We start from the raw sequence: 27,743 nt of genomic DNA, 5'->3' as shown, positions 1-27,743 counted from the left end.
TGCTTCTTGTAGGGGTAGCAAACCAGAAAATGAAATTTAGAATTCACCAGAAAACTTCATGGAGTATGACCACATATGCATGATAAATCCTGGAGGAGTAGTTCTTTGCTGTTTAAAGGCTAAAACATGATTGAAACCAGATATTTACATACATTTATTTGCATGTAAATATCTAACTATAGCTGTAAATTATTTTTTACAAACACACTCTGCTGTGTGATAAGAAAATTAAATGTGCAACATTAAATTTTTACAAGCTAAGCAAAACATACAATGCAGACAAAAATAACTTTTAACATGGTTGGAATTAGGGATTGATTTCTCAGCATCCTCCAGTGAGACATGGTATCTAGCCAGAGGTGTGGGAAATCCACTGACTTCAGTTTAAAATATCTCATGGTTTGAGAAACTGGGCTAGAAACTGCATGGAGAATAGTTCATATTGGCTAAATCTCAGTGTTGTGGTACTCGAGATTGGTCTCGAGACCACTTTTTGATGGTCTCTGTCTCTGTCTCATCCCGCATTTGGTCTCAGTCTCGGGCGTTCAGGACTCGGGATTTTATTTCAAGACCGGTCAAGACCACAACTGTTGAAATGTCACTAAATTGCCAGCATATTGTCCAGTTTATTAATTAACATCTTTGTTTTCACTGGATAAAAAACATACCAATTAAAATCTAAACCATTACATGACTAATTACATGTTTCTGTCATGCGCAGTGGTTTTCTCTGAGCGGCAGATGTCTGGTTAATCGTCAGTGACAGTATCCCCCCTAAATAAATCATAAGAAATCCGATGGCGATATGTAAATTAAGCTGGACATGTTGTTTAAGCATATATTGCCAATCGTTTCCACCTGAATAAAAAATTTTTATCTTTGGCCACTAATAACTGAACACATACATTGATTGTATTTTCTAGCTTGCGGATGCTGAATCTGGGGCCTCAGCCTTACATATCCATTAAATCATGGTCATAACTGAAGTTACAGAGAAAAAGCTCTCCTTGGGTCTTATTATTGGTTAAACAAGTAATTCCTTTTCTCATAACCTAGCTCGAGGTGTTCTCTACAGCAATATGAAGAGTCGTTTGTCTGATTTGATTGCCTGATGGAAATCAGTTATGTAATGCAGCCCCATTATGAGCTAAGTCTTTTTGTTAATACCACAGAAGAGGCCCGGTGAGAGCTGCCCCCCTTTGAAAATAATTTATCATGATTATTATTGTGGATTATGTTCATAATAGTTCAAAATGGTTATTCTAATAACTACAGGGTGATCCGTTGGGTTACAGGAGGAAAAATTATTATTCTTCATCAGGGTAAGAGTGTGTTTCATACTTGTATGCATGGATTCACCACACTAACACCTGCTCCACAACCTCTACTTCAAAAGATTTATGATACTCTGATAACATAATAGCGCCTGGCAGAGATTTTGTTTTTAGTCATTAAAACCATTAGAAATGGACCCTGACACTGCAGCTTCAACTACTCTCTCTGATTATCATATAGATGAGAGGCCTGGGAGTAACACAGACATCTTAGCGCTGGTGATAAATGCATCTTGATTGGTTATTAATTAGCCGTCCAATTAAACTTTCATCTCCATATTCAAATCAGATTATGAAGAGCCGCGAAGAAATTAAACTCATAATTTTGAGAGATGATAAGATGAAAGTTAATGTGAAGTATCCTGTCAAATACTCAGACTTATGGCATCACTGAATCATTGTCAAGAGCTATTATTTTATAACTGGACATAAAAATGTCCCTAGATGTTCATCTCTCTCTAAACAGTCTTAAAACATGTCCTGCAAAATCCAAAAATGACATCTTGTCACAGTCCTATCTAGTTATTTGACATGTTGCAAATCTTTCTAACTTGTGAGTTTTGCCTTCTTGTTTAATATTTTAAAGTACATAGTTGGTATTCTGATAAGCTCAAAGATGTAAAATACATAATTCTGGGATAAATAATTGTCTCTTTCTCCTTACTGTGACAAAGAGCAATCACTCACCTTCAAAATATTCAATAGCTGCAGACACAATCATTTTCATTTCCACTTCAATGGAGACAAATGACGTCTCTTCTGCCTGAGAGGATGTCTGTCTTGAAATACTAACTCCCAGGATATGAGTAATTTTCAGCTGTCAAGATTTTATTTCAACTTGAGTCCACTTTGGTGACAGCTTCGTACTCTGCTGAGGCATCTGATGGATGTTCCTCCATGTGGAAAGACTGGTATACTCTCAGACTTGCTGGAGAAGGAGGTCCATCAGCGACGAGAACTTGAAACCGACCCAGTTTTGCCTGTCACTAATCTGATTCTTACTCTAGCCTGCAAACAGCGAGGCTGAGCTGTGAAGGATCCCGACTCAACATTTTAGTGTCTGTAGGCAGAGTGACTCATAACTGAGAAATATAACTTAAGGTGTCTGATGGTAGTACTTTTCTGTTAACGAGTACTGTTTTTTTTCTGTCCAATTGCAGTACTTAAGGAGAAAAAACCCAAAAGTGATGCACATTTTTCACTCAGTAAATATTTATGATGGAAGAACATCATAAATATTTATAAACTTCATGTAAATTCTCCTCATTTACCAATATATCCAGTTTTAGTTTCCCAAGACTCTTGAAAATTCCTACTCTGGTTTAACCTAGTACATGATATAAAGCCTTGCAAAAGTATTTTTCTTTGTGGTTTTCCAAATTTTTTCACATTATACCCATAAAACAGGCATTTTATGCGATTTTCCAACATCATGTTGTACATAATTTTGAAGAATCATACATTATTTATTGTTTTTCCCATTCCTACACCCTACACATATTTTGGGACCAAACGCTAATGCAGTATAAACCCATCTATTGCTTTAATACATCTGCAAGTCTTATGGGGCATGTCTCTCCAGTTTTTTACATCTTGAAACAGTCAAGATGAATGAAAAGCATCCTCAAACATCAGTTCTTAAAGTTAGTTCTTGATTTCTAAAGGAAGCTGGTTATATTAGATCTAATTTAAGGATATCTGACAAAGGAGGTCTTGAGATGAAACGCATGATGCACATTTCAGATTATTTGCAAAGTGCAAGTCACTGTATATGCTTTTATAAAATATATATATAGTAAAGCAGTTTGGAGAAGAAATCAAGTAAGTACCTTTAATTAAGAATCTATTTTGTAAAATACTAAAGAAATACCATTTACAGTTTTGTTATGCATGTTTGACAGATTTAGTTTTGTCCATTCATTTTTGCATATTGGTCCTCATAAAGCTAGAGAATCTAGTAACGTATGCACATAGCCACCCACTCAGGGTAAAGAGCAATGGACTGAATCTGTCTCCAGCTCTGGGGCTTCATGTCCATCAATGTTTCTATCAGAGTTTGTCATCCACGTTCATGAGCTCATAGCGTCCAGTGTGAACTCACATCAACTAGGCCATCAACTTTTCACTCCAATCTTTTCAAACATGCACACATAGACACTCACACACCTCAAGTCAGTGACTCAAGTTTTCTTGCTACAACGTTTTATTTCATCATATAATGTAAAAGTGATGGTTCCTCTTTTAGACCGCAGGATACTGAATCAATGCTAATCATGCACGTTGCCTACAGAAAAAAGCATCCTACATACATTACTCATGATTTAATGTCAGTCTAATGCTTAAAGGGCTCTTTGAAAGAAAGAATGTATTTATTTGAGATATAAGTCTTTATTTTTGTGTTATATTTCTTGCTTCATACATTTCAGTTAACTTTTAGCACTTAAAGTCTTGGCATAAAAATGAATGATGTTGCATATTAAACATGCTATTTTTACCAAGACATTTGCTGACAGTTGAATTGTGAATATGGACTGAGTTTTTAAATGGTCTTTCAGAAAAACAAGCATAATTCTACAGTTTATTTCAGAGTCATTTTACGCACATATCAGCCTGATCTTTTTTTTGTTTTGTTTTGTTTTTACCATTTTCTTATAACGAGATATAATTTTGTTATAGAAAAACTAACAGAATTATTTTATTATAGAAAACATAATGGAACTATCACATTTTGGTGGATTTGGTTATTTGTATTTTTAATAATGTCTGCTCTAAATGGTGTTTGCTTTACATTGGTGATAACTTATTTATTTTCTTTTACCTTCTGATATCATAATTTTTTCTTCAGGAATAAACTCAAGTAACTTATTCAAAGTTGATTTAATAAAACTTCGACCTGTTGACACAACCATTTTGATTCTGTGTTTTTACCTGCTAGTGTCACTGATTATTTTCTTTTCTTCAAGGATGGTACAGAGGATTCTCAACAAGGAAGCCGAATGTCAAGGTAACACAGACTCTCCTTTTGCTAAAAAACGTTCTTTTATTAAGAAAACATTGTGGGGTTTTTTCTTTAGCTACAAAGAGAAGGTTTTACAAACTTGTCTGAGTACTTATAAGTTTGTAGAGAACTTTAATGCATGATGACGCCTCTGTAGCCCAGTGTTCCTTTGCAGACTTTGATCCTCTTGGCAGAAAATGAAAACAATATATTTTTTTATTTTGCTCGATGAAGAGTGGTTTTATTTGTTTTTCATGAATATTATTGAATACTTATATTGAGTATAAAATTATTGTACTCAAATAACTTGAAAATGCAGCAACCATCACTGCAAGATTAGTCCATCCATTCATTTTCTGAGAGGCCCAGAGTTCCCTCTCCCCAACCACTTGTTCCAGCTCCTCCGGGGGAATCCTAAGGTGTTCCCAGGCCAGCGAGAAACATAGTCCCTCCAGCGTGTCCTTAAAGTGTCAGAAATAACCCAAAGTGGTCAGAAATCTGCACAGTGAGCTTGGCATCTTGCTTTGACAATGCAGGAACATAATTGTAGGTGGGGTAGCAATGCAGGAATCCCTTCAAAAACAAGGATCATAGGTGAAAAAATGTTTAGGCTTATGTTTTTTTCATGCTAATCAAACATCAGAAATTCTGAACATATCAGTAGAGATCATTAGGTCATTGTAGCATTAACATAGCAACTATAATTTATATTTCTTCCAAGAGCATCTGAAGCCTTAAAGAACTAAAAACAAAAACAAATATTTGTAAAGTATTTTGCCGATTGTCTAAATTAAGGTGGAAAAATACTAAATATCAACACAAATACAATACATAGAAACATAATATTCTTTATAATAAATGAAATCAGTCATTGAACTAAGTCATCATCTGTAATGGGGGAAAAACTCTTGCTTATAAAATCCTCCTAGCAGAGAAAGAGGAGGAAAATAAACACTAAAAGTAAACCACAACTCTTTCTGAACGTCATTTGCAGCTTCACTGAGTGAGCATTTCATGTGATTTTAGTCTGTTATGGAAACGTGTCAGATGTGAGGTGTGTCTGAACAGCCACATGCAGAACAGATGAGAGTTATGCACATTCACAGCTCTGTTTCTCCTGATGCAGCATTACTGACCTCTGGCCTTCTGAAACACATGAGATCAGCATCGGTATCAGTATCCTGGTCTCGACCTCTTTAACACCATGTTATGTAAGACAGTATATGATGACAGTCACAGATCAATTCAGATAGAAAGTCATTTTGACTTAGAAGGTTTTTTGATTGATAAATTGAGAATTATGGCATTAAAAATGTAGCATTAATGTGAAGTTTGCAGCTTTAAAAATCTGCATCAACAATTAGCTGGAACTGTACTCATTAATGTGGTATAAAACAAAGTAATGTGGCTTATTACTGAAGAAAATAGTTTGCTTTTATTCAATGACTCAGTTATGATATTCATGTAATTGAATATTATTATTCATGTAATGTATTGAAATATATTCATGGAACATGTTTGTGTGTCACTTTTTATCTGCATGCATAAAGACATCCTGTATCTGTATTTTAAGTTTCCTTGAATTATTCTCAACTTTTGTTGAGTTTAATAAATTCAGAGAGAAGGACCTGATGATTAGTTGTATCTAACCATTCTATGACAGGCCTCATCAAAACTATTCACATATAGAATCAAAGTGTACAGACACACTGCCAGCACAATTGATGAATATATATTCAAGAGTGGAAGACCACATCTATTGGACTGGAGATTTCACAGACTAGTGATGTCCTTGCACTGATTTAGAAGATGATTGGGAAAGCTGCTACAATGTTAGCAAGAATTTAAAAGGAGCACAATAGGAAGCACTCGGTTTGTTTTTAATGTACAGGTTTATTTCACGCTCCAAAAACAACATCTGGAGAAATGCAGCTGTGAGAGAGAAACATAAATACTGGCTAAGAAGCTTGCAGGTCTTATTCCTCTGTTGTGATGAGCTTCAAAGTAGCATGATCCCAATTTGGATACATTTATTTCAACAATGCATCCTTCCTATGTATGTTTTGTGCATTACAATGCTTCCTTGCATGCAAAAATATACATGCTACATTATGCATTCTTATGCTTTCATCCTGTTATTGTACGGTGTGATTGTGTGCCTTAATGCGATTGAGTTTGTCTGTTTTGTTACCCCTTTTCCTCAGCATAAAGGCATCAGCCCAATCCTGTTAGTTCCATCTTAATCACCTGGTTTCTTTACAATGGACGTGCTAGTTAAAACGAATCCCTGTGTCTCCCTGAAGAAATGCCTTCCTATTCTGAGTCATCCCTAATCCTCTGCACTGCAGAGAACTTTCCATGTTGAGTTTCATCAGTGTTTGGATTAGCCTCAGCATTGAGGCCATAGAAAGGGCAGCCTGCTTTAAGTTTTATTTTACAACTTTACATATATATGTATCTAAGGATATATAACAACTTGAATTAAACATGGTGTATTAAAAAAAACAACTTAAACTTAAAAATTATTTTTTGTTTCTGTATTTTTTTTGTGGAGTTTCTGGACACTCTTGCTCCATCCAACCCTGGGTTAACTGGGGCTTACAAAGCTGATGTAATGCTAGAAACATTTAACCAAACACATATATCTGTCAAATTCAGCTACATATAATCCTGAGCAAATTTATCTCCCTCTTTTCTCTGTTGTTCTCTATGTGTTTCCGATTAGTTTTGTTTTAGCTAAAGTTTAGGACTGGTGTTTGTGATGTAATATTAAAGTTATCTTGTCATCCAAAAGGCCCATCCTAAATTACATCCCAGATTTTATTCTGATGCTGCATGAAGCTGTAGTGAGAAGCTACACAATTCTCACTTGAAACAATGAGCAGAGTTGGAAAAAACAGAAGAGCTCATAATAGAAGGGAATGAAGGGATATGTTACGATTAGTGGAGATTTCCTCCTCTGGGACAAGAGAGGACAAATCAGGAAGGAAAAAGTAAGGGTGAAGCACAGCTATCGTTGCTTTCAGTTTGATTTAGAGATGAACGGAGTACAATGAAATGCAGATTATCCCAAACATACCGGCAGGTGTGATGACAATGAAACAATAGAGGGCAATTACTGTGCTGAACTGTTAAGGAGGGGAGCAGATCTGTTTAATCAAATAAAAGGTGATAATAATGATTGTAGGAAAAACTGAGTGAAGCCGGCAAATAATCTGTTTGTAAAGTGAGTAAGAACAGACTGGATTGATGTATGATCAACCAGGACAAATATTTTACAAACTGAAGAGATTAGATAATGTTAACATTTGGACACAAACATGAGGTAACAGTTTTGCTTATTTTTACTTTTAGCTTCAATATGAATATCTGCAGAGTGCTTGATGATTAACTGCTCTACTGACCCCTCATGACATCATAATTGCTTTCAACAAACATTAAAAGCTTACTTTTTATACCAAACAGTCCTAATTCTCTCATGTTCTTCACTTTATGGTTTTTTATATAATTTGTCTGGCTTTGAAATCCCTTCTCTTACCTGGAAGAGTATTCTCAGTATTTCACTCTCTTCTCACTTTTAGGATTAAAGAAAATCTTTCAGCATTGCCTCTACAGTATGAAAAAAAAACCCCTCTTTCTGCATATTTTTAAACTCATCCCTGTCTGCTTCCTGGGAACACTGCAGGATGCACATCAATGCTTGTTCTAAAATATTTGTTAGCATTCAATTTGAAACATTGATTTCATATTGCAAGAAAGGGGCTTGGAGCTCATGAGTCATACCAGCAATAAAACTTTACAGTTCAGTAATGTAATCATTACAGTATGTAACTGTTTTTGAAGTACTGTAATAATGAAAAATGCAATGATTTTTCTAAAACTATGTTGTTTAACTCAAATTTCAAAGTATTGTTTAAGCAGTAGCAGCATCAGTAACAATCAGCATACTAAGACTGGACAGTCTGTTTCCTTCCTTAAGCTCCTCATAAATAACGTCATTCCTACGTTTACACTAATGGCAGGTGGAATATTCAAATTTGTAATTTCTATGCAATTTAACATCTGACTGACAGCAAAAACAAAAGTAATAATTTTTTTGTCAATTGGATATGAAATCAGCCATTAAGTGTTTTAAAATGTGTAACTATGTCTCTAAATTTGTGTTTCTTTGCTTGCTTTCTTTTTGTAAGACATTTATTATATGATATGTGGGATATTTCAGGCTCAAGATAATGCATGGCCTCTAAAAGGCACTTAAAACAAGTCAACACAAGGTGACAATAAGGTACTTGCAGCTAAGAGTCCAGACGGAGAAAGGATTATTTGTGGGAGGATGACATTTTCACTGCAGCCTGATTTGTCATTTATTTTCTAAGTTTTTCTTTTACTTCTGCTGCTCTCCTCTCTCTCTATATATATACACCGTATTATGATTCTTTTTTACCCTCTCTTGTATTTTTCTCTTTTCATTTTCTCTCTGTATCGGGTTGACCTTTTCTGACTGGCTTGGTGTTTTGACACCATCAGCTAAATTAGGAATAGCACAACACGACCTCCCATGCACACATACATACATGACATCTTGTTCTTGTCTCTGCCTAGTTAGCTGTGACACTAGGTGGTAGTTTACAGGTCACTGCCTTCAGAACGCCCTCAGCTCTCAACAGATCTTAGTTAAAGGTCTTGAAGACACATGTATGTTCATTCTCCTGTTTGTGTGTTTAGGATAAGTTTAGTTCTGTTGTTTCAGTCTTCAAAGAAATGCTGAACACTTTTGTGTCATCAACAGAGTTGGGCACGTGCTTTTATTGTATGAATAAAAAGTCAAAAGACAGGTATACAGACAGACAGATTAAAGTAATTTGACACACAAGCAAAAAAATCACATTGTTTATAAGAGAAGAGATGTTGCTGAAATGTTATTCAGTGTTGTTATGCGTGATGACAATGTGTTGCTGTCCCTCCAAACTGCTTAAAAACAAAACCTCACTCATGTTTATGGTATAAAACAATGTGTCTTTCAGTATTAAACGTGAAGTCTGAAGCCTTCACTAAGAAGAAGTCAGCTTCTCCTACTGCAGCCAGTTTTCAGCTTACTTTTGCCATGTCCAACTTTTCGGTTGTAACAAAAGACAGTGGAAAATTAATCTTTGATTTATTTTTAAGTTTAGAAATAAGTTAGTTGAACATTTTATATTTAATGGAAATTGTAAACCAGTGCAGTGAATTATTACTCAATTTGTCTATTACTTTGCTTACAGGAGCACACATTTACGTAAAACAAACATCATAAACAAAAACTCCACTTTTATGTGAGAGATCAAGATTTAGGAAAATCATGTTTACAGAAAGCACTGCTGGTATTTTAAAAGAAACTAAACACATGGTCTGTAAGTTTGAAGCTTCTATTTTAACTTCCAGTGTCTCTTATGAATAATTTACCAGTGCTTCTCTAAGATGTTCCACCTTGTATAGCCGTGATATACATGGCAGGTTGTCTTTTCTCTGGATGTTTTAATCTTGTTCTGTCAGGACAACTGGAAGCACTGTGAAAAACCTGGCATAAAATACTCTGCTGAATATATTTCCTGCAAATCTATCGTATTATTATAAGATAGAACAACACCTTAGGTTTGATTAAAAATGTGTTTGTTACTATATGTTAATGGGATAGTTATGTTGAATATGACTGTATGCAACTCTTCAAAAAAGCTGATTGTAGTTTAGCTCTAACTTCTTCTACTTATGCAGTGTTTTTCTGTTTCACAGGGAGTTTTTCCTGCCAGCTACATTCACTTGAAGAAAGCCATTGTTACCAACAGGGGGTGAGTTCAGAAGTATGGGAGGCTGGAACTTGTCTTTAGGTTGTAGCATTTGTGTTGTGTTGCCTCTTTGTGTTCTTTTGGCTGATTTTGATCAATATTTTTGCTTTTTCTTTTTCTAAATGTGGGGCAAATCACCTACCACTGTGAAGCTTGTTAATTTTTTTCAGAAGAAATCTATTATGATTATTTTTATTTGTTATTTAGAACCAAATGTGCTTTGTACAAAAAAGAAAAAAAAAAACACTAGGCAACTTAATACAGATTCCTGGGAAGCTCACTGGCTAATGACTGTAGATTTAGATCATTTTATTATAGAATATACACTGGGATCTTTAACAGTAAGATTGTAATTACTGAAACATCTGTAATAAATTGACTGAAAGTAGGTTATCGTGTCTAAGATAATCCTAAATCTGAATTGAGTCCTCTTTCCTAGGAATTTTGTAAAGTAACTGAAAACATCTCAAGATTTTCAGAGTCAAAGTTCATCAGAGAACACTATAGTTTAGTTGAACTATAAAACAGATATTGTCAAAGTTATAGATAGAGGAATTAGTTTTACCCCAAAGTCCTAATTATAAAGCTGCTTTTTAACTGGAACAAAAATGTTCATGAAGTTTATGAACTGCTGAATTTCTTTTGCAATTTTGAGCCCTAAAGTTCTTATAACTTTTAAAAATTATTTTTAAATTAAATTATCTTTAGAATGTATTTTAGTTTTGAACATTTTATTAATATTAAAAATTAATTGACTGTGATTCACAAGCAGTTTCATCAGAAACTTGAGCTAAATAAAGAAAGCATAGATCTTGTCAATAAACATTTTAATAAATTAAACTGACTATACTACTTAGACTGCTGCAAATCAAAAGCTGGCTTTCAAACCTATTGCTTAATAGGTCACTGAACATTTTTACTACAATAACACTAATAAAGGTTGGCCTAATTATTCAGTCTGCCAATAAAATGTGGATGCTACTCTGTCTCTGTTCCTTTTTCTCTCCACATGATTCAGACTTACACCATGGTAAGATCAGAGCACAGGAGGAAAAAACTACTTTTGTTTTAGATGTTTTAGTCAGACACCCCCTGTTTCCTTTTCCATAGTGAATAATTTTAGCAAGCAAAGTACAAAACAGTTTTGCACCAAACTGAATAATAACATCTTTAACTCACAGCAGCACTGATGTGATTATGCAAAAAAATGCGGATCTAACTCACTTGTGTCTACAAATGTTCTGTAAGACATTTAAAATGTTATTCAGTATTTTTTTTTTCTTAGGATGAGTTGCTTAAAGACCCTTTTCCTGAATAGAACAAAAAACGTTTTTAATGGTAAACGTGGCATGTTTGAATACATTTGCATAATGACTGCAAAAGCTTGTTTAAGAGAAAAAAAAATCTTATTATCCAGTGATATAATCAATGCCAATTTACATGAGATCGTTTCTTACATAATTAAAGACATGGATGGCAAATTAAGCGGAAATAAGGAATCCTTTGCTTGCTCTTTCAAACTAACCTCCAGAGTAAATAAGTGCTGAAGAATACTGAGAGTTACAGAGTACTTTCTAAATTTTAGAAGCTGGGAATGTAGCCCATCCACCAAATATGAGCATTTTTAGTGAAAAGTACTTCATAATTGGCTGTTCCTGTGGTGTTTCATTTTATTTAAATTTACTGATTACTGAGTAATTATGATTACTCAGTAATCTTGGCTTGGTCTTTATAGTTTCATTATATGAACTTTTTTCCTAATGGTCATCTCTGAGGACTTTTGTGTCCTCTGAATTCACCTTGAGGAGGAAAACTGATTAGACAACAGCCACATTCATTCTGATGCAGCTTTCACGCTTTAGCTGGGAGCAGCTAACATTCAGTGATAGGAGTGAGGGAAATAATTGGAAATAATAAAAAAAGACCTTCCAGCGTATGAAACTGAAGACAACTGAGGTGTATGAGAAATGGATATTCAACAACCACATAAATTGTTCCATGTTATAATTACTTTAAAGGTAGGTTTCATTATAAGTATCATTTTACAGATGTTGTAAGATTGTTTTAAAAAAGCATAATGTGTCTTAAATAGTGCAATACACCTCCAATACAGCTTTTGTAGAGATCAGTAATGCTATAGTTACCTTGAAAATATAAATTGATTACTGATTACTCCTTGAAATCAGAAATCAGTCTGAGGCAGCAGACAACAGCTCCTGCTGCCTCAACATAAAAATGATAACCAAGGTGAGTCAACCGTGTTAAAGGGCAGCGTTTCCTCTACTGCATCCGACCAACTTCTTCAACGCTCCCCACTGTTTGGGTGGAGGGAGACCTCCTGCGTTTCAGTCGCAGCTCTCTGGTTCACACTACCTGTTGGACTTGCCCTGTCAGTTTGACTGTGCCATGCTGCAACTGCAAATGTTTTATAAAATTTGCTGTCGAATTTACGAAGCTAGGTTGATAGGTTGGAAGATTAGTATACGTAGTTCGATTTCCGGCTTGGTGACATTTGCCGCATGTTTTCTCCTTCTCTCTTTTCCCTCTTTCCTGTCGAACTACTTTCAAACGAAGGCCACTAGACCCAACAAAATCTTAAAAAAAAAAAAAAATACAATTGACAAAAAAGATTTACAATATTTGATTTGTGTTAGTTGCTGTAAGCCTAAAAACTATATAAGTACAGTAAGAAAATTGTTGAAAAGTTAATCATGTTGTACTCATGTACAGTTGAAACCAGATATTAGCATACACTGAATAAAAATACATAAACAAATTTTTTCTCACTGTCTGAAGTTAAATCAGATCATACCTTTAGATTAGTTAGTACCAAAATAATTTCTTAAACATACAATTAATCCTATTTTGTACTTATTTCAAAGTTGGCAAAATGTCACTTTCTCTATGAATCAGGCTATAGTCCTTGCTGTCTTTTAGAGGAACATCATCAAAGAATATGGCTTACATAAATACTACATTGGTACATAGACCCTATTAAAATACTCCTATGCTAACCATTTTTTTCTGTTAACATAAAAAGTAAAAAATCTAATAAAACCATATAGAGAAGATTCTGAGTTGAATCTTGAATCTAAGTTGAATCTTGCTCTGACCATTCTCACAACATGAGAAATGATGTTTAAATGGCCATATGGGGAGGAAGTTTTAGTTTGAAGGGTTAGGTGAAGGCCAGTGGATAAATGTTACACTAGTTGTTATTGAAGACAATCTGTATAGAAGCTGTTCTTAAATGGCCTGGAGGACATTTTGAATCCGGAGAACAGTGTTTGGACAGAAGGAGATTTCACTTCTGCTGTCATAGCTGGAGGTGGGATTCAGAGTGTGGTTGACCACAGCAGCAGAAAAATGTGAGCTGTTGCATGTGAAAGGCTTACAGTTATTTACTGTGCAAATCAAATTTAGATTTTTTTAGGCTCATGCTCTATATGGACCATAAGATGAATGAGTCTAAATTTGAGGAAAATCTGGATAAATTATATTTATGTCTGTGCTTTAATTCTCCAAAAAGCACCGTGATGATGCATCCATCCATAAATTTGCCCACTAATCTTTGCAGAGGGGCTGATGACTAAATGTGGTTGTCTCTGGGTGAGAGGTGGGGTACAGCCTTGTCAGGTCTCCAGTCCATCATACTGCAACACAGAGACACACAGGACAAACAACACACACATACTCACACCCAATGGCAATTTACAAAGATCTGTTACCTTGCAGCAATATTTTTAGACTGTGGGATGAAGTCAGTGAGAACATAAAAGACTCCAGGCTGGGATTCAAATCCAGAATCTTCTTGTTGCAACACAACAGTGCTACCTACGACACCACCGTGCAGTCAAGATGATAAATCATGAATATCATCTTGGAATGTATAAATAAAACAAAGTCATTACGAGATGCAGTTAGTATTTATAAAAGTAAAAGATTGGATCAATGACTGGATAAGTGATGGAACACATGGGGATTGTTAACGGTCAAAGGGTTGAATGCTTTTAAGGTTGGAAGAGCAGCTGTGTGTTTTAAACATTTTGAGGCAAATAATAAAGGAAAATAGCCAACAACATGTCTAATCTCTAAAAAGGTTGAAGAAGAGACACAAAAAGTAAATATGAGATTGCTAAATATTTGGATTGGCGAGAACAGAGAGGCAACATGTAAGAAGAACCAGCTGGGACAAAGATGCCTTGAGACTAATGGAGAATGCTAATGGAGCAATTGCGGATCAGAAGTGAGATGTGCAATGATGCTTGATCAGAGGGAATACGAATGCACATTTCCAGAAAAAAAGAAAATAAAAATAAACTAGAATCAAGAAGTCAAAGGCAAAAAGTAAAAAAAAAATTTAAAGTAATTATTGGATAAGAGTGTTGCAAGGAGAAAATGGAAGATGAAATGGGAAAAGGAAGAAGAGAGAGCATATAAAACTTGAGCTAACAGAAATGGGGCTAACAGAGCATTATGGTGTGTTTAGTGGTGGCTAGGCCACATCATGAGGGTGATCCATCCTTATCACACCTAATTCAGCCACAAAACAGTGTTACATCGTTTTTACAATGATTTATTTACAAGATGCTATTTTTCTTGTTAAATTTTACACTTCAGAAGAGCTGGGTGTGACTTCAAAGTGAATGCTAAAAAAACAAATAAAAGAAAACTATCTTTAATAATAACTGGACTTATTTAAAATGAATAAACCAAATAACGATAACTAACCTCTCCAAATTTTGTACAATCCTGAAGGTGTTTAAAGAGATGCTTCAGAGATAAAGGTGTTGATCTGCAGCAGTTGTATATGCCTTCAATGCAACAGAAATCATGGCAAGATATTAGGCTAAAAAGGTGAAGTTAAAAGTAAAGAAACTTAAACAAGAGCAACATAAAGTGAATGAGGGAAAAGGGAAATGAAGGAACAATATAAGGAATAGAAGAGGAGGAAAAACCCTGAAACACAGTTGATGTGGGTGAACTCAGCAGGCAGTTATCATCTGCTGTTCTGCTGGGAGATCAGCAAATCTGGTACATTGCTCCTATTAATTTATCAGTTATGAAACAGAAGAAGAGTGAGCTGGCTGAGAAATGGGAATACATGGTGAAAAAGAATGAGGATGCAAGAGAAAAGAAACATGGCATCCATGGCACGGTAAATAAATAGTAGGGCGCATTATTATTTCTGACTTCCAGCCTGAAACTATGAGTCAGCTTACAGTTTTAACCAACAATCTCACCCTCTGGGCAAACATCCTTTTCAAAGAAGAAAGGAAAATAAAACCATAAAATAAAATATAAAATGTGAACCATTTTGTTATGTTCAGAGGTGAAGCAATGCTTTTTTTCTTCTCTGATTATTTATTTTACTTACACTTTTACAGTTTAAGTTCCTCAAAGGTTATTTAGAAAAAAAATATTCCACATCACAGTGTTTCATGTCAATATTTCTTCAAGCTTTCTGAAGGTCTTAATTTTCCACCCAGACATTTTAAGTGCAGTAGCTCAATATATTTTTCTTATTTTTTATTAAGACCCTTAATACTAAACTTTGTGTCATCCAGTCAGAAAAAGACTCCCAAATTTAACTGAACCTGTTTTTTCAACTTATAAAAGTCAACTTCACCAAAAATACCCGATGATTTCTGGGCACTTTGTTGCACTCAGTCAGTCACAAACAAACAAATACAAAAATCACCAAAGATAATGGTTTGATAACCATAAATGGGTAAAATACATAAATTCCACAAAACCCTCAGAAGGTCACCTGTTGTACGAGGCATCTCTCTGGTTCTTTGTCCAATGTTTCCGTCACAAGAACAATACTTCCTATTTCTTCCTCTGGTTTAAATAGATTTTTTTTAATGGTTGAAACATTTTCTTTTTTCGCCCACCAGTCCCCCTGGGTCACTAGAAGCAAGTTAATATATAATATAGTTGGTTTAAAATTTGTGCTTGAAACTGTGTACAATAAACTTACAAAATTAGTTTTTCAGTACATTTTTATTTACCATTTTGTTCATAACTCTGTGACTCTTCCCCTTTCAAGTTTATTTCCATGAACTCTGTCTTATCTGCTCTTTGGTAAAGTGTCCTTGACTTCAACTCCAATTCTACATTTTTTAGAATAGTTATCATGGTTCATTTGCATTACAACATCTTCTTCCTAACTTTCCACTGCTGATATTTTAGTTAAACCCTGAATGATAACAATAATCATCCTTTGCTACCTTCTGGATAGTCTAAGTGCAGAATATGTAATCACATTTCTGTGCTCTTTTGATTCCCTCAACTTTTATTTTAAATTAAGGTAAAAATAATTTATTATGATACAATAAATCAAGATGTTCCTATTTATGTATAAGTACAGCATGCAATATAGAAATATGAATTGTATAAGTTTTTGCCTGAACTGTATGCATATTGATTTGTGAATATATATCCATAGTATGTCTGAGGATAGTATGTGTGTCATATGTTTATTTTTCTATTGTTTTATATACATCAAAATAAAGTAACCCATCAAAAGACCTGTCTCTTATTTGTTTACTGTTGAAATAATTGGCTGTTAATAAAATGTGTGTTTATTTTTCGGTGCAGACCTAATGAGACGGTGGTGCCTCTGGAAGATCCAATTGTTACTGAGGTGACATTAACTCTTCAGGAATGGGCTTTACTATGGAAGCAACTCTATGTGGTAAGCAGCAAACTATGTTCAACTATCCATCCATCCATCCATCCATCCATCCATTTTCTGTTCACCCTTGTCCCTGAGTGGGGTCAAGAGGGTTGCTGGTGCCTATCTCCAGCTACCAGGCGAGAGGCGGGGTTCACCCTGGACAGGTCGCCAGTCGGTCACAGGGCAACACAGAGACAGACAGGACAAACAACCATGCACACACACACTCACACAGGGAGAATTTAGAGAGACCAATTAACCTGACATGTTCATGTTTTTGAACTGTGGGAGGAAGCCGGAGGAGTACAGCAGCTAATAGGACTCATATACACCAGACATTTACAAAAAAGCAATTAAATGACTAAATGTTAACAAAATAATACAATTGCAACAGATATTTATAAAAATTAAACAATGTTTATTTTCAGTTTATCAATCAGGTGTTTCAGGTGGTTATCTCTGTTACATCAAGGAGAATGCTTTGTCTCTGGAATAGTGACTGCAGTGATAAGATCCAGATCCTGAACTGTATTGAATGTGTACAGAAAATAGAGTGAAGAATTAAACTTTAGTTGGAAACTTTAGTTTTACATGTTTTTTAAATACATTTTGAAGATGTTACAGAATCAGCAACAACATAACATGAAATATAATTTATGTTGTTTTCAGTTTGACATTGTTTTCTTTTAGTGAAAAAATAAGGGTGAATTAATGGAGTAGTGATATCTTATTAATTATTCACAACTGTTTGTCTGTACACATCTCTTTGTTTCTGTACTGGAATCAAAAAGCAAATTGCACTAATGAAATCCACATACTTTTGCATCAGTTTGTAGTTTTCTTCTCTTTAGGCACAGACACAACAGATGCAGTGAAGTGATTAAAGAGATGGAAAAACTTATGTACTTTATTATTAGTAGTATTTGACTCAAAGAATCAAAACTGAATCATTTTTCTAAAGCTCATTTGACAACTTCTGCTTAGAAGTGATCAGGTTCAGATATTTTTTTTTATTTGAAATTACTAATTTTGCTTAGATGACATAGTCAACACTGGAAAAGCGGATGAATTACAGCTTCTTTCACATCTTCGATCACTTTTTTGTAAATCTAACAATAGAGCAGGTCACCTTTTCCCTAATTTCCTTCAAAATAATTACCCCCAACTTAAAGCAGGTGGTATTTTTTTCCTGTGGTTTATCTAAATAAATATGAGCAGAATTTCCTCTAAATATTTGTGCAATCCCTTGTTTGAATTTGGGCAATGTCTGTCAGAGCAGAGAGAGGGCTCAGTAGAGCTACCTTGGGCTTAGATTTATGTATTGCTTAGAAATATACACAGGTTTAGCTTTGCCCACATTAACCACCTGCAAATATGCATCTAAGTACTTTATTCAACTTAAATGGATGATTTTTTTGTAACTCCTATAGAAGATGTTTTAAGGTCACATCTGTGACCTTAAAACATGCTTACTCTTAAGGTACTGTCACCTTAAAACATATAAGATATGGGAACTAAAAACCAACCCGTGCTCATCATTCTTTCATAACTAAACATCTGGCCCAAAGCAAGATGGATTACAGATTATCCTTGTTGGTTAAAGATGATGTCCACATTTACGAAACTATCATTTGCTGCAGGATTTGTGTTTTCTTGTAGTAAAGCTTAGTTCTCTTTCTTATAATGTCTTATTTATAGAACAATAGGAAAAGTAATATTCTATGGATGTGAAATGATTAATATTTACACATGATGTTCATTATTTTCATTTTTATCATCTTGCGGAGTATATTTAAGGCAAAAGTCAGCTTTTCTGCCTCAGACTGTAGACAGAAAGGTAACTTTATACCTTCTGCAATTCAGATTAAGTCACTTTACCACTAAGTCTTCTTCCTTTGCTTCTTTTACATAAATTTTTACTTTAATGATTTGAGTAGCAATAAATCTGCAGCTAAATGGATAAAGGAGCATTTCTGTGATTGATGGCTTCATGAAATCTAAATTTGTCACTGTTCCTCCCTTTATCTATTCGGTGGGCTGGTTTCATCACTCATCCTCCTTATGTCCTGCCAGTTCTGTCACACTGTGCTTTTATTCAAAATTAACAGACTTTTGTCTTTCCTTTTGCCAGAGTTGAAGAGATGAAAGACAGGAATTTTATTGTCAGGGCCCATTTGACATATTTGCTATTTTCAGTTTTACATAGCTCATTTTAATATCCCGTTAATGGTACTGTAAATCCTGCATCAAGAGCATTTCATGATTTAAGTATAAATACCATGTGAATTAATAATAAGGCCATAAATACAAAAATAACCTGAAGGAACTGACTGAGGGGGACTGAATGATTTAGTAATGTGGTACATTAGTGTGTTTTTAGGCAGATAAAAATAACAAAAACACCGGTAAAAACAAGTTTTGTTTCACTGAGAAGGTTGTCTCATAATGGGATAGTATAAACACACTAAAAAGCTTTTTTAAAGCAGCTTATAGTCATCACAACATGGCTCATATGTGGGTTGTGCATTTTCCTGCTATGTTATTCTTTTAAATGTTTTGATTTGTAAATGATCTTCATTTTTATAGTAATAATTCACAAATGTTTAAATGGCAGTTCCATCGAAAGCACACCATTTTTTCCCCATAACCTTTACTTACAATCATAGCTCATCAGAGCAGTTGAAGCTTCACACAGCTTGAAGGACAGTTGTGTAAACAGCCTCCCAGGACACTAAAAGTGAAAATTGTACTTCTTAGTTTCTAAATTGTAGGTCAAAGATGCTAATTTGCAAGAACTCATAAGTGTACTCCTGGATAATCTCGTTCCTCTCTCCATTTGGTATAATAATCAGACTCTCATGCATTCTACAGTAGAGAAAATATGTTTTTGAAACGTCTGAGAGTTGGTAAATGCAACCTTTGCATAGAATGCGACATGAACTAACCAGATGTTGTGAAGAAAAGAGAGAAGAGTGTAAGTTTCAGTTAGTCATTGCAAATCACTGATTACCATGTGTTTTTATTTTTGTTTTCTTTTTGCATGAGTTCAGATAATTTACTTTTTAAAGCAATGTAAATAATCACTATTTTCAGAAAGAATGAGTAAAACTATAAAAAATGCTAGCTTGAAACATTTATTTTTCTATAACACTTAGTCCATTGCGCTAATTTATAAAAGAAAAGCATTTTTACGAATGGAAAACATCAAAATTTAACATTTGCAGGACAGCATGTCTTGCCCAAGGTGCTTCTGTTGTTTGACTTTTGTGTTGCATTTGGCATCATTGTATGATCATCACCTCTTATCACGACTGTCTTTAGGCAACAGAGAAAATTTGATAAAATAAAAATAATTCTGTCAAAAGAAGTCTTTAACTGTCTGAATTTTCCAGTTATATGTTGTTCCATCTTCTTTAATTCAACAGAGGTTCTAGCAAAATCTAAAGTGCAGACAATAACTTTGAAGGTACTAGCCTCTCTGGGCTTTTTGGTGTCTAATAATATGTGAATATATGAGCCAACAGTTTAAGTATGAAGCAATAGAGAGTGTTAGCCTGGATACATAATTCATGTTTGTGTGGTGTTAATGAGAGAGAAAGAGATGTTAACCACCAGAGACAAGACTAAGTTTCAGAAATTAAGACACCTACAGCCATAGTAAACCGGATTACAGTCCATGTACCTTGCCTTCTTGATACGGGTGTTCCCTTATGGCATAAACGTCCTCCAAGGTCTGAAATCAAACATTGTTCAGGTGTAAAGTTTGTGAATAGATGGTTTAGCCTCAAACTAACCTTTGTTTTCAGTCAAGAATCTTCACAAAAATCTAATTGTACTCACTGATACATGACTTGTTCATGGCTTCGGGGATATACTGCTAACTTTTTTCTGGTGTCCCTGTTTCAACAAGTAAGAGCTGTGTTGGGGCCCCAAGGGGTCTCTGTATGGTGTTAACACATGTAAGGATGCTTTCACTTATCTGCCCTCAGGGTCAGGCAGCAGACATTGCTTACTGAACCAACCTGCAGATCCACAATAGTATGCTCAGTTCTCAGTAAGTAGATATCAGCAATAACTGAGTGGAAGGCTTAAGTGAAACACAGCAGCACAGAAATGCATCCTTCATTGGAATCTCAGTGTGGTGGCATTTTTATCATTTACAATCTTTTCTTGTAAAATTTACCCACAATTTATCCTATGCTCTCTGTCTCTTGTATATATATGCTGCCACCCCGAACTGATGTGAGATAGTGTGTGCTAGAAAGGGAATAACTAAGAGAAATGTAGTCAATTATAAATAAATAAAAATACAAGGAAAATAAATAGTTGGAGAAAGAGAATCTAAACAAATTTATGCAAAAATATTTACTCTTTGCATAGCAATAGAAATGTATGAATTACGGTTTAATGTGTATGTTCACCTTAGTTTCTGCCAACCTGGTACCATTTTGTAATGCTTTCTTTATTGTTCCCGAATAGTAATGGCATGTCTCTCCCTTGCTTCTCTGACATAGTTTGTCTCATTCTTTAAATTTTTTTCCATCTGTCGCCTCTTATTCTGATGTCAAAGTAGTTAGAATGACTTGCGTTGTCCTGTATGTGTGTAGGCAGGCTAAAGAAAGAGGGAGGAGGGGTAACATTGACAACTGAACAATAAAAGAGAGATGTGGAGACTGGGATAAATGCAGAAAGACACATTTCTTTGCGATGAAATGAGCAGACAAGATTATGTTGCTGTCTGTGTTCAGAAGCTGAGACGAAAGAAAGTAGGTGTGACAGAAGAGGAAGAGGCAGATTGAAGAGAAACCAGTACTTTTACTTTACAAGAAAATAAAAACATTCTTTGGTGATGAAGAGTCCAATATTTTAGAAAAGTGCCAGAAGTTTGTTGTTCAGGTTGCAAAGTTCACCAAGTCAATTTTTTTTTTCTGAATTTTTACATGAAACAGTAAAATAGTATTTTCAAATCAGGCTATACCATAATAAACTAATTCAACTATTGGCGGTATTGTGTTTAAGGAAAAGGTAGGTTGTCAAAATGTAGGAAAAGATACATGCATGTTAGAAAAATAGTTTAAAAATTTATTAACAAATTAATTAGCTCATGTAGGGAACCCAATTAAGTGCTATATCAAATCATTGCATCAAGACTAATCCGACAAAAAGTACATAGTCTGGGTATATTGCCATACTGCCTTACTGATACAGAAAAGGTGTATAATTATCAAACAAGGATGCAGTATGAGAGCTGAAGGTGTGACTAACAGTATACAACATCCACACAAAAAACTGCAGAAACACGTTACTTTGAGAGTGTTGTTGTGTGACTTTGGAGGAAAAAAGAAAACATGTTTTATTTGTGAGGCCAAGCACTAAGCTTCTTATGTCGTAGATATTTCACATTTTCCCAAGAGAGCAAACTGCAGCAACCCATTAAAAGGTGAAAACCCCTGGAGGGAAGTGCAGCTGAATGCTGCTACATTAAAGTAATGCTCTAGAGAAAAGGGGCCTAGCAACTCATAATATTGCACATTGCACTTCTTCGTTGGGATTACACTATCCATGTGTATTTCTGTGTAATTCTTGGAATCCACTTGTCATGCTGGGAAACCTGTGCATGCAGATGAAGGATGTCAGCAGGAAGTGCTGGAACTGTGTATTCCATGCCGATTGTAGACTTTCCTGTAGAACAGTTGGTGCTTGGAGAAATTTTCAGGACCAAACCTGTGAACATAATGCTTATGCAATGTATGGGTACAACTTCTATTTGCAACTCTAATTCTAGAATAACAGAATCAATTTGAACATCATTGTGTGTAATGTTTATCGTAAAATATGCATCATTCCGAGCGGTTCATAAACAGCTTGCGAAAATATGTCTGTATAGACTTGCAGGCTGGCTTGCAAGAAAAATCCAGACTTTCTTTTACACTTTAGGTGACACATATGTGTGTGGTAAAGTGAGAATTTGAGTTGATTTAAAGCCAAAGAATGCCAGAAAACAACAACTTTAGTAAAAATTGTCAGCTCCTTTTACTCCCTTGCATCTCCATGTGTTGTGGAAGCGACATATTTACAGTATCCCCCAATTATAAAAGGAAAGATGGGATAAACAGGGCTGAGTAGCAAACAGATAGACACACGGTGGAGTAGAAAAGGTTTTTGATTTCATACCTGAAGTTCTTAAAATTCCTTGATGAATTCTAGAAACGCTGAACACGGAGTGAACTAAGAGAAAGGAGGAGGAGATGGTTTTTCCTTTTGTGCTTTTGTTGGTGGGCATATTTTCAAGGATGCACCAGTGTGAAAATTTGGCCTGGTAAAGGTATCCGATATTGCTGTTATGGCCTTTTATCAATATCTACCAATATAATACATATTACATGTGCTTGCTTATCCTTTGTGACCATAACAAAATGATCACACCACCAACATTCCTTCTTCTTCCTTTAAACACCCAGCAGTCCTGTCCTGCGTAACTATTACTGTCACATACCTAAACATTTACCACATGGTGAACCTCTGTGCCTCCACTAACACATACACAAATGGACAAAAATGACATAAACATTGGTTGTTCAGTTTTACTTATTGTACAGTTTTACTGGTTAGACTGATTTGTTTAAATTAAAAAAATGGTTTCTAAGTAGCTGCTGACAGTTTTAGATATAATGTTCTTTAGATATTCATTCCTACAAATCTACACATTTCAAACGACATCTAGAATTATAGAAATGTCTAAATATCTCTGTTCTTTTTCTGCAAAGCCAATATATTTACAATAAAGATGGAAATTTATGGAGGAAATTACGGTACTACTTTGAAGCATTTGGTCAGCACAATGGACAAGGTCAAGTGAAAAATAAGTTGAATTTGTCAAAGAAGTGAGAAACTTATTGACTTGCAGTCGTGAAATTGAAATGTCTGTTTTGATGAATGTGTCTAGCTAAAATTAGAAGTGAAATTTAATATTTATACATTCTAATAAGATAGTTTAGTATAATATTCAAATTATCTGCTTTCTCTAGTAACATCAAAAGTAGATTTTCTTTATTCATATATTCGAAAAACACGGTTGTAATGTAAAAAGTCCTCTCCTTAGAAATTCTGAAGTTTGATTGATTTGTGAGACGACTTTTAATATACCCTGTCTGTCGGGCACTGATGTTGGTGTTAGTTTGTGTTTGCAGTAGACAGCAGAGAGCTGTCTGATCTGTTCTCTCTCATGCTTGCCTGTCAGACATTTGGCTTATAGACTTTGACTGACATTTTTCTGTAATAAAACAAACATGATACTTAAACATTTCCTGGGATTTTGGATTTTCTTGTTCCTCTGTGTATACTATGTGCCTGTTATGTTTGATGAGATGAGAATTTGGTTGTAATGCAGTACTTTGTTCAATTTGCAGAAGTGAACAGACACTTTGAAGTTGAAGTCATGGAAAATACATTGTGGTCCCAAAATTGCTTGATTGTGGTGCACTGCTCAATTTCCTCCACAGAAGCCAAACAATTAAAAAATCCTCACCTATAGAAAACATTTTGGTGCTCTAATTTAACTGTTTTTCTTTACATAGCAACAAAAACAAAGGCAGATTGGATTGGACTGTGTGCTGCTTAACCTGTACAGTTTAACTCAACTTCTACTATGGAAATATGTGTTACACAAGCACTTAATTCAGCACAAATGGGTTACTATTTTCTAAATGAGATGGAAGGTAGCAAAGTGAGAGCTAAGGATCAGAAGTGCATGTTTAGATCACAGCTCTATATAGTGACCTTGCATGACAGCTACAGTGGACATAAGGTGTCTTTGCAGTCTCTTCTAAAGGTGGAACTTTTCCCAAATCAGCATCTGAATATACAAGCAATGCCCAGACTGCGGTTTCATGTAAACATAGCCTCATAGTGCTGCTAACACTTTGTCTGTCTATTCCCCTATCTCTCACTTGCTGCTTTCTATCTTTTATGAACGCTCAAATATCACACATTCCATTTGAAAGCCTCTCCATGGGCAACAGCCTGAGGATGTAAACTCTGTTGCTGTCAAATTTCTTCATCATCAGGTGTTCTGTATATCACTATCTTTAGAGAAAACACCTCGCTATGTCTTTTCTCAGCTTCCTGCTCTCTTGAACATTGCAAAAGTGGAGGTTGGAGCTGCAGACTGGCCCGTGGGTGGGTGGCACAAAGAAACTGGGGGGGGGGGGGTGGGTCAGAAAGATGGAGACTGGGAGCAGGTCAGAGGAAGAGAGAGAGGAAGAATAAGGCATTGGTAGAGGCTGAAACACAAGCAGAGAGAAAGAGAGGGAGAGAGAGAGTGGTAGTGTTGCTGCTGTAGAAACACTACCAGATCTAAAATCGTCTGATAGGCTGAGTCTCCTGTTGTCAGCCGGTTTGGACTGCTGGTTGCCAGTCCAAACCACAGAAAACGAGAGCAGGGGAGAAAACTGAGAAACAGAACTAGTGGACCTATCATCCCTCCATCACGCATGTGAGTTGCTGATTTCTTCTCTTAAATCTAGCTGTGCAGTTGGACTGTTTCAGAACGCTGCTTGTGTCATGTTGGTGAGAATGTTTTACCACAGAAAGGAAAAGTGAGAATGCTTTTCAGTATATATCCAGAATCATTCAATAAGTGCAGTGTCATAAATTTGCTAAGATGACTCACCCATCGTTGCCATGGTGACAAGGCCCTTGTTTGGCATACAGTTGCTGGTTTTATGTTTCTTTGATAGAAAAGTGTATCAAATCATATCTAAATCATCTTTTTCATGCATACTTATTTTTCTTTGACAGTAAGATGTTCATGTGAATAACCTTTGAGTTTCATATATCAATTAATATTGTACTACTGTATAATGAAATGTAAAAAAGACCAAACTCTAAAGCTTCGTTTAATTTCTGTGCAGGTTAAGTACCTTTAAATTTAGACGCTTTCATTAACTATTCTTCTCTCAGCAAGTGAAACAAACTATTTATTCTCTCTAAAATGTTTTTTTATAATACATTTCTGCTGTTTCAAGTTATTTTATTTTGTCACTTAGAACACTTCTTGACAAGACTTTTAAATTATATAAGAAGTCTGAAGTTCTTGGTTTATTATATCTTTAAAAAATCATATGACTTGCATGTAGCGCAACATGCTTTAATGGAAATATAGTTATATATCTGTTATTAAATTTGCTTAAAATTTACAACAAAAGAAATACAACTTCATGACTACATCTTGCTGCTCTATTTATTGTCAGTAAAGCATAATCTAATTTTAAAATAATTTTATATAAATGTAACAGGGTTAATTACTGTGTCTCAACAAATGAAGTTCCTTTCTTTACACACATAAGTTAAGAAACAGCACATAAATAAATAGGCTAAATTAAAAGTGTAAGAGAAAAATTTAATTGAATCTATGTTTTATCAAGTAAACTCTTTTACAAGACAAAGGTAGCAAACCAAATTGAATTTTTTTAACAACAGAAATATAGATTGAGAAATAAGCACAATTTCTTAAGATTGATTTCTTCCTAAGACTGATTTTCTCTTAAAAATATACCTGGCATAAAGCATATTTGTGTTAAAAAAGGTAGTACATTTTATAATAAAATGAAAACTTTGTTATTGTTATTATAGTTTGCTGAGGTCATAGGCTAACTTGTCTTCCGTAATTTATGAACAAAACTTAAACATACACTTGTTAATTTGGCTTCATAAAGTGAGATCTTTGCTTTGAATGATTCAGCTCTACCTCTAACAACTCTTATAACATCGTGCTGTAAAGTCTTTATTTTTCAGTCAGAGCTGTAGGTTGAATCTCGACTGATTATGCGCTAAAAATAATGTGGGAACAGAGTCTGAACTGACTTGCTGCAGACACAGATTGGAGTTTGGACTTTTTAAATTGCTAGCATAATCTTTAAACAGGTGGAAACACTCACATTAAATCATTTCAATGCAGGATTAACTTCAAAAGTACATCTTGCTGATTCAGATAAACATTATTTTACTTTGTTGCTCAATTAAGCAGTTATGCAGTCCTTTAGTGAATTTTATTTGCTAGCCAAAGAAATTGACGAGGTAACAAACATCTATTTTCTTTTATCAATGCTTCTAAAATCATTCCTCCTTTCCATAAGGTTTCATTACAGTGAAATTAAATTTTTTTCATCAGTAACATTCACAGTAGATGTTGCACTTTTGTGTTCTGTGTAAATCTATTAAATAATTTTTTAATCTGTATTGTAATTTTTGTGCTGCATTTTGCCGCAGTACACAGTTGGAGCCTTTCTTGCCTTCTCAGGTGCTGTAAACAAACACTGATTCACAGTGTACTTTTTACATTATGTCTCCTCCGGTGTACTCCACTGTGCCAGTCTGAATTATTTCCAGTTGTGAGATTTTGCCTCACAGTGAGAATCACCCACTGTGAAATGCACGTGTGAACAGGCTACTATGGAGAACATTTGTACCTGATACCTTCAGGCATTCTTTGGTTTTTGTTGTTTAGAGTTCTGATCTGCATGCAGAGTATTTTCCCCCTTTTTCCACAATGTAAAGTAACTTACCAGTTTCTGCACCTTTTACCCTGTTAGCACGGTAAAGCGGACTGATCTTCCCAAGATGGAGATTTTCATGTACTTTTAACTAAATAATTTCATGTGTCAAACAAAAACATTATACAATCATGTTGGATAAACAAGAAATTCAACAACTTCACGTTTATGAAATTTAATCATGTTGAGATAACATGATTCATTATAGTCAGAAGTGTGCTGAAGCTCTTGTGCTGAAGAAAACGAGTGAGATCACGGGATATCACACGAGATCATGGGAAATCACGGAATATCACACAAGACCATGCGAGACAGTCGTTTTTTCTCTCAACTTGAATAACGTGTATTCAAGTT

The 27,743-nt window shown here is 34.9% G+C and overlaps 1 protein-coding gene across 9 annotated transcripts in view; it reads left to right on the top strand.

Moving 5' to 3' along the window:
* LOC122833817 (dedicator of cytokinesis protein 3-like) overlaps window positions 1-27,743 on the top strand; it is a 154,511-nt gene that overhangs the window by 65,047 nt on the left and 61,721 nt on the right. For 8 of the 9 annotated variants that reach the window (XM_044121730.1, XM_044121728.1, XM_044121723.1 and 5 more), the window contains 3 exons: window positions 4,298-4,338; window positions 10,102-10,157; window positions 16,758-16,854. In XM_044121730.1, the coding sequence (XP_043977665.1) occupies window positions 4,298-4,338; window positions 10,102-10,157; window positions 16,758-16,854 (194 nt within the window). Of the gene's footprint in view, window positions 1-4,297; window positions 4,339-10,101; window positions 10,158-16,757; window positions 16,855-25,213; window positions 25,331-27,743 lie in introns of those variants that run through there. The other variant, XM_044121731.1, reaches the window with a different exon arrangement.

This window comes from Gambusia affinis, linkage group LG07 (assembly GCF_019740435.1).
Source record: "Gambusia affinis linkage group LG07, SWU_Gaff_1.0, whole genome shotgun sequence".
In the NCBI taxonomy this organism is placed as follows: Eukaryota; Metazoa; Chordata; class Actinopteri; order Cyprinodontiformes; family Poeciliidae; genus Gambusia; species Gambusia affinis.
Note: the sequence above shows the minus strand (reverse complement) of the source record. Positions and strands in the feature narration are given on the sequence as shown.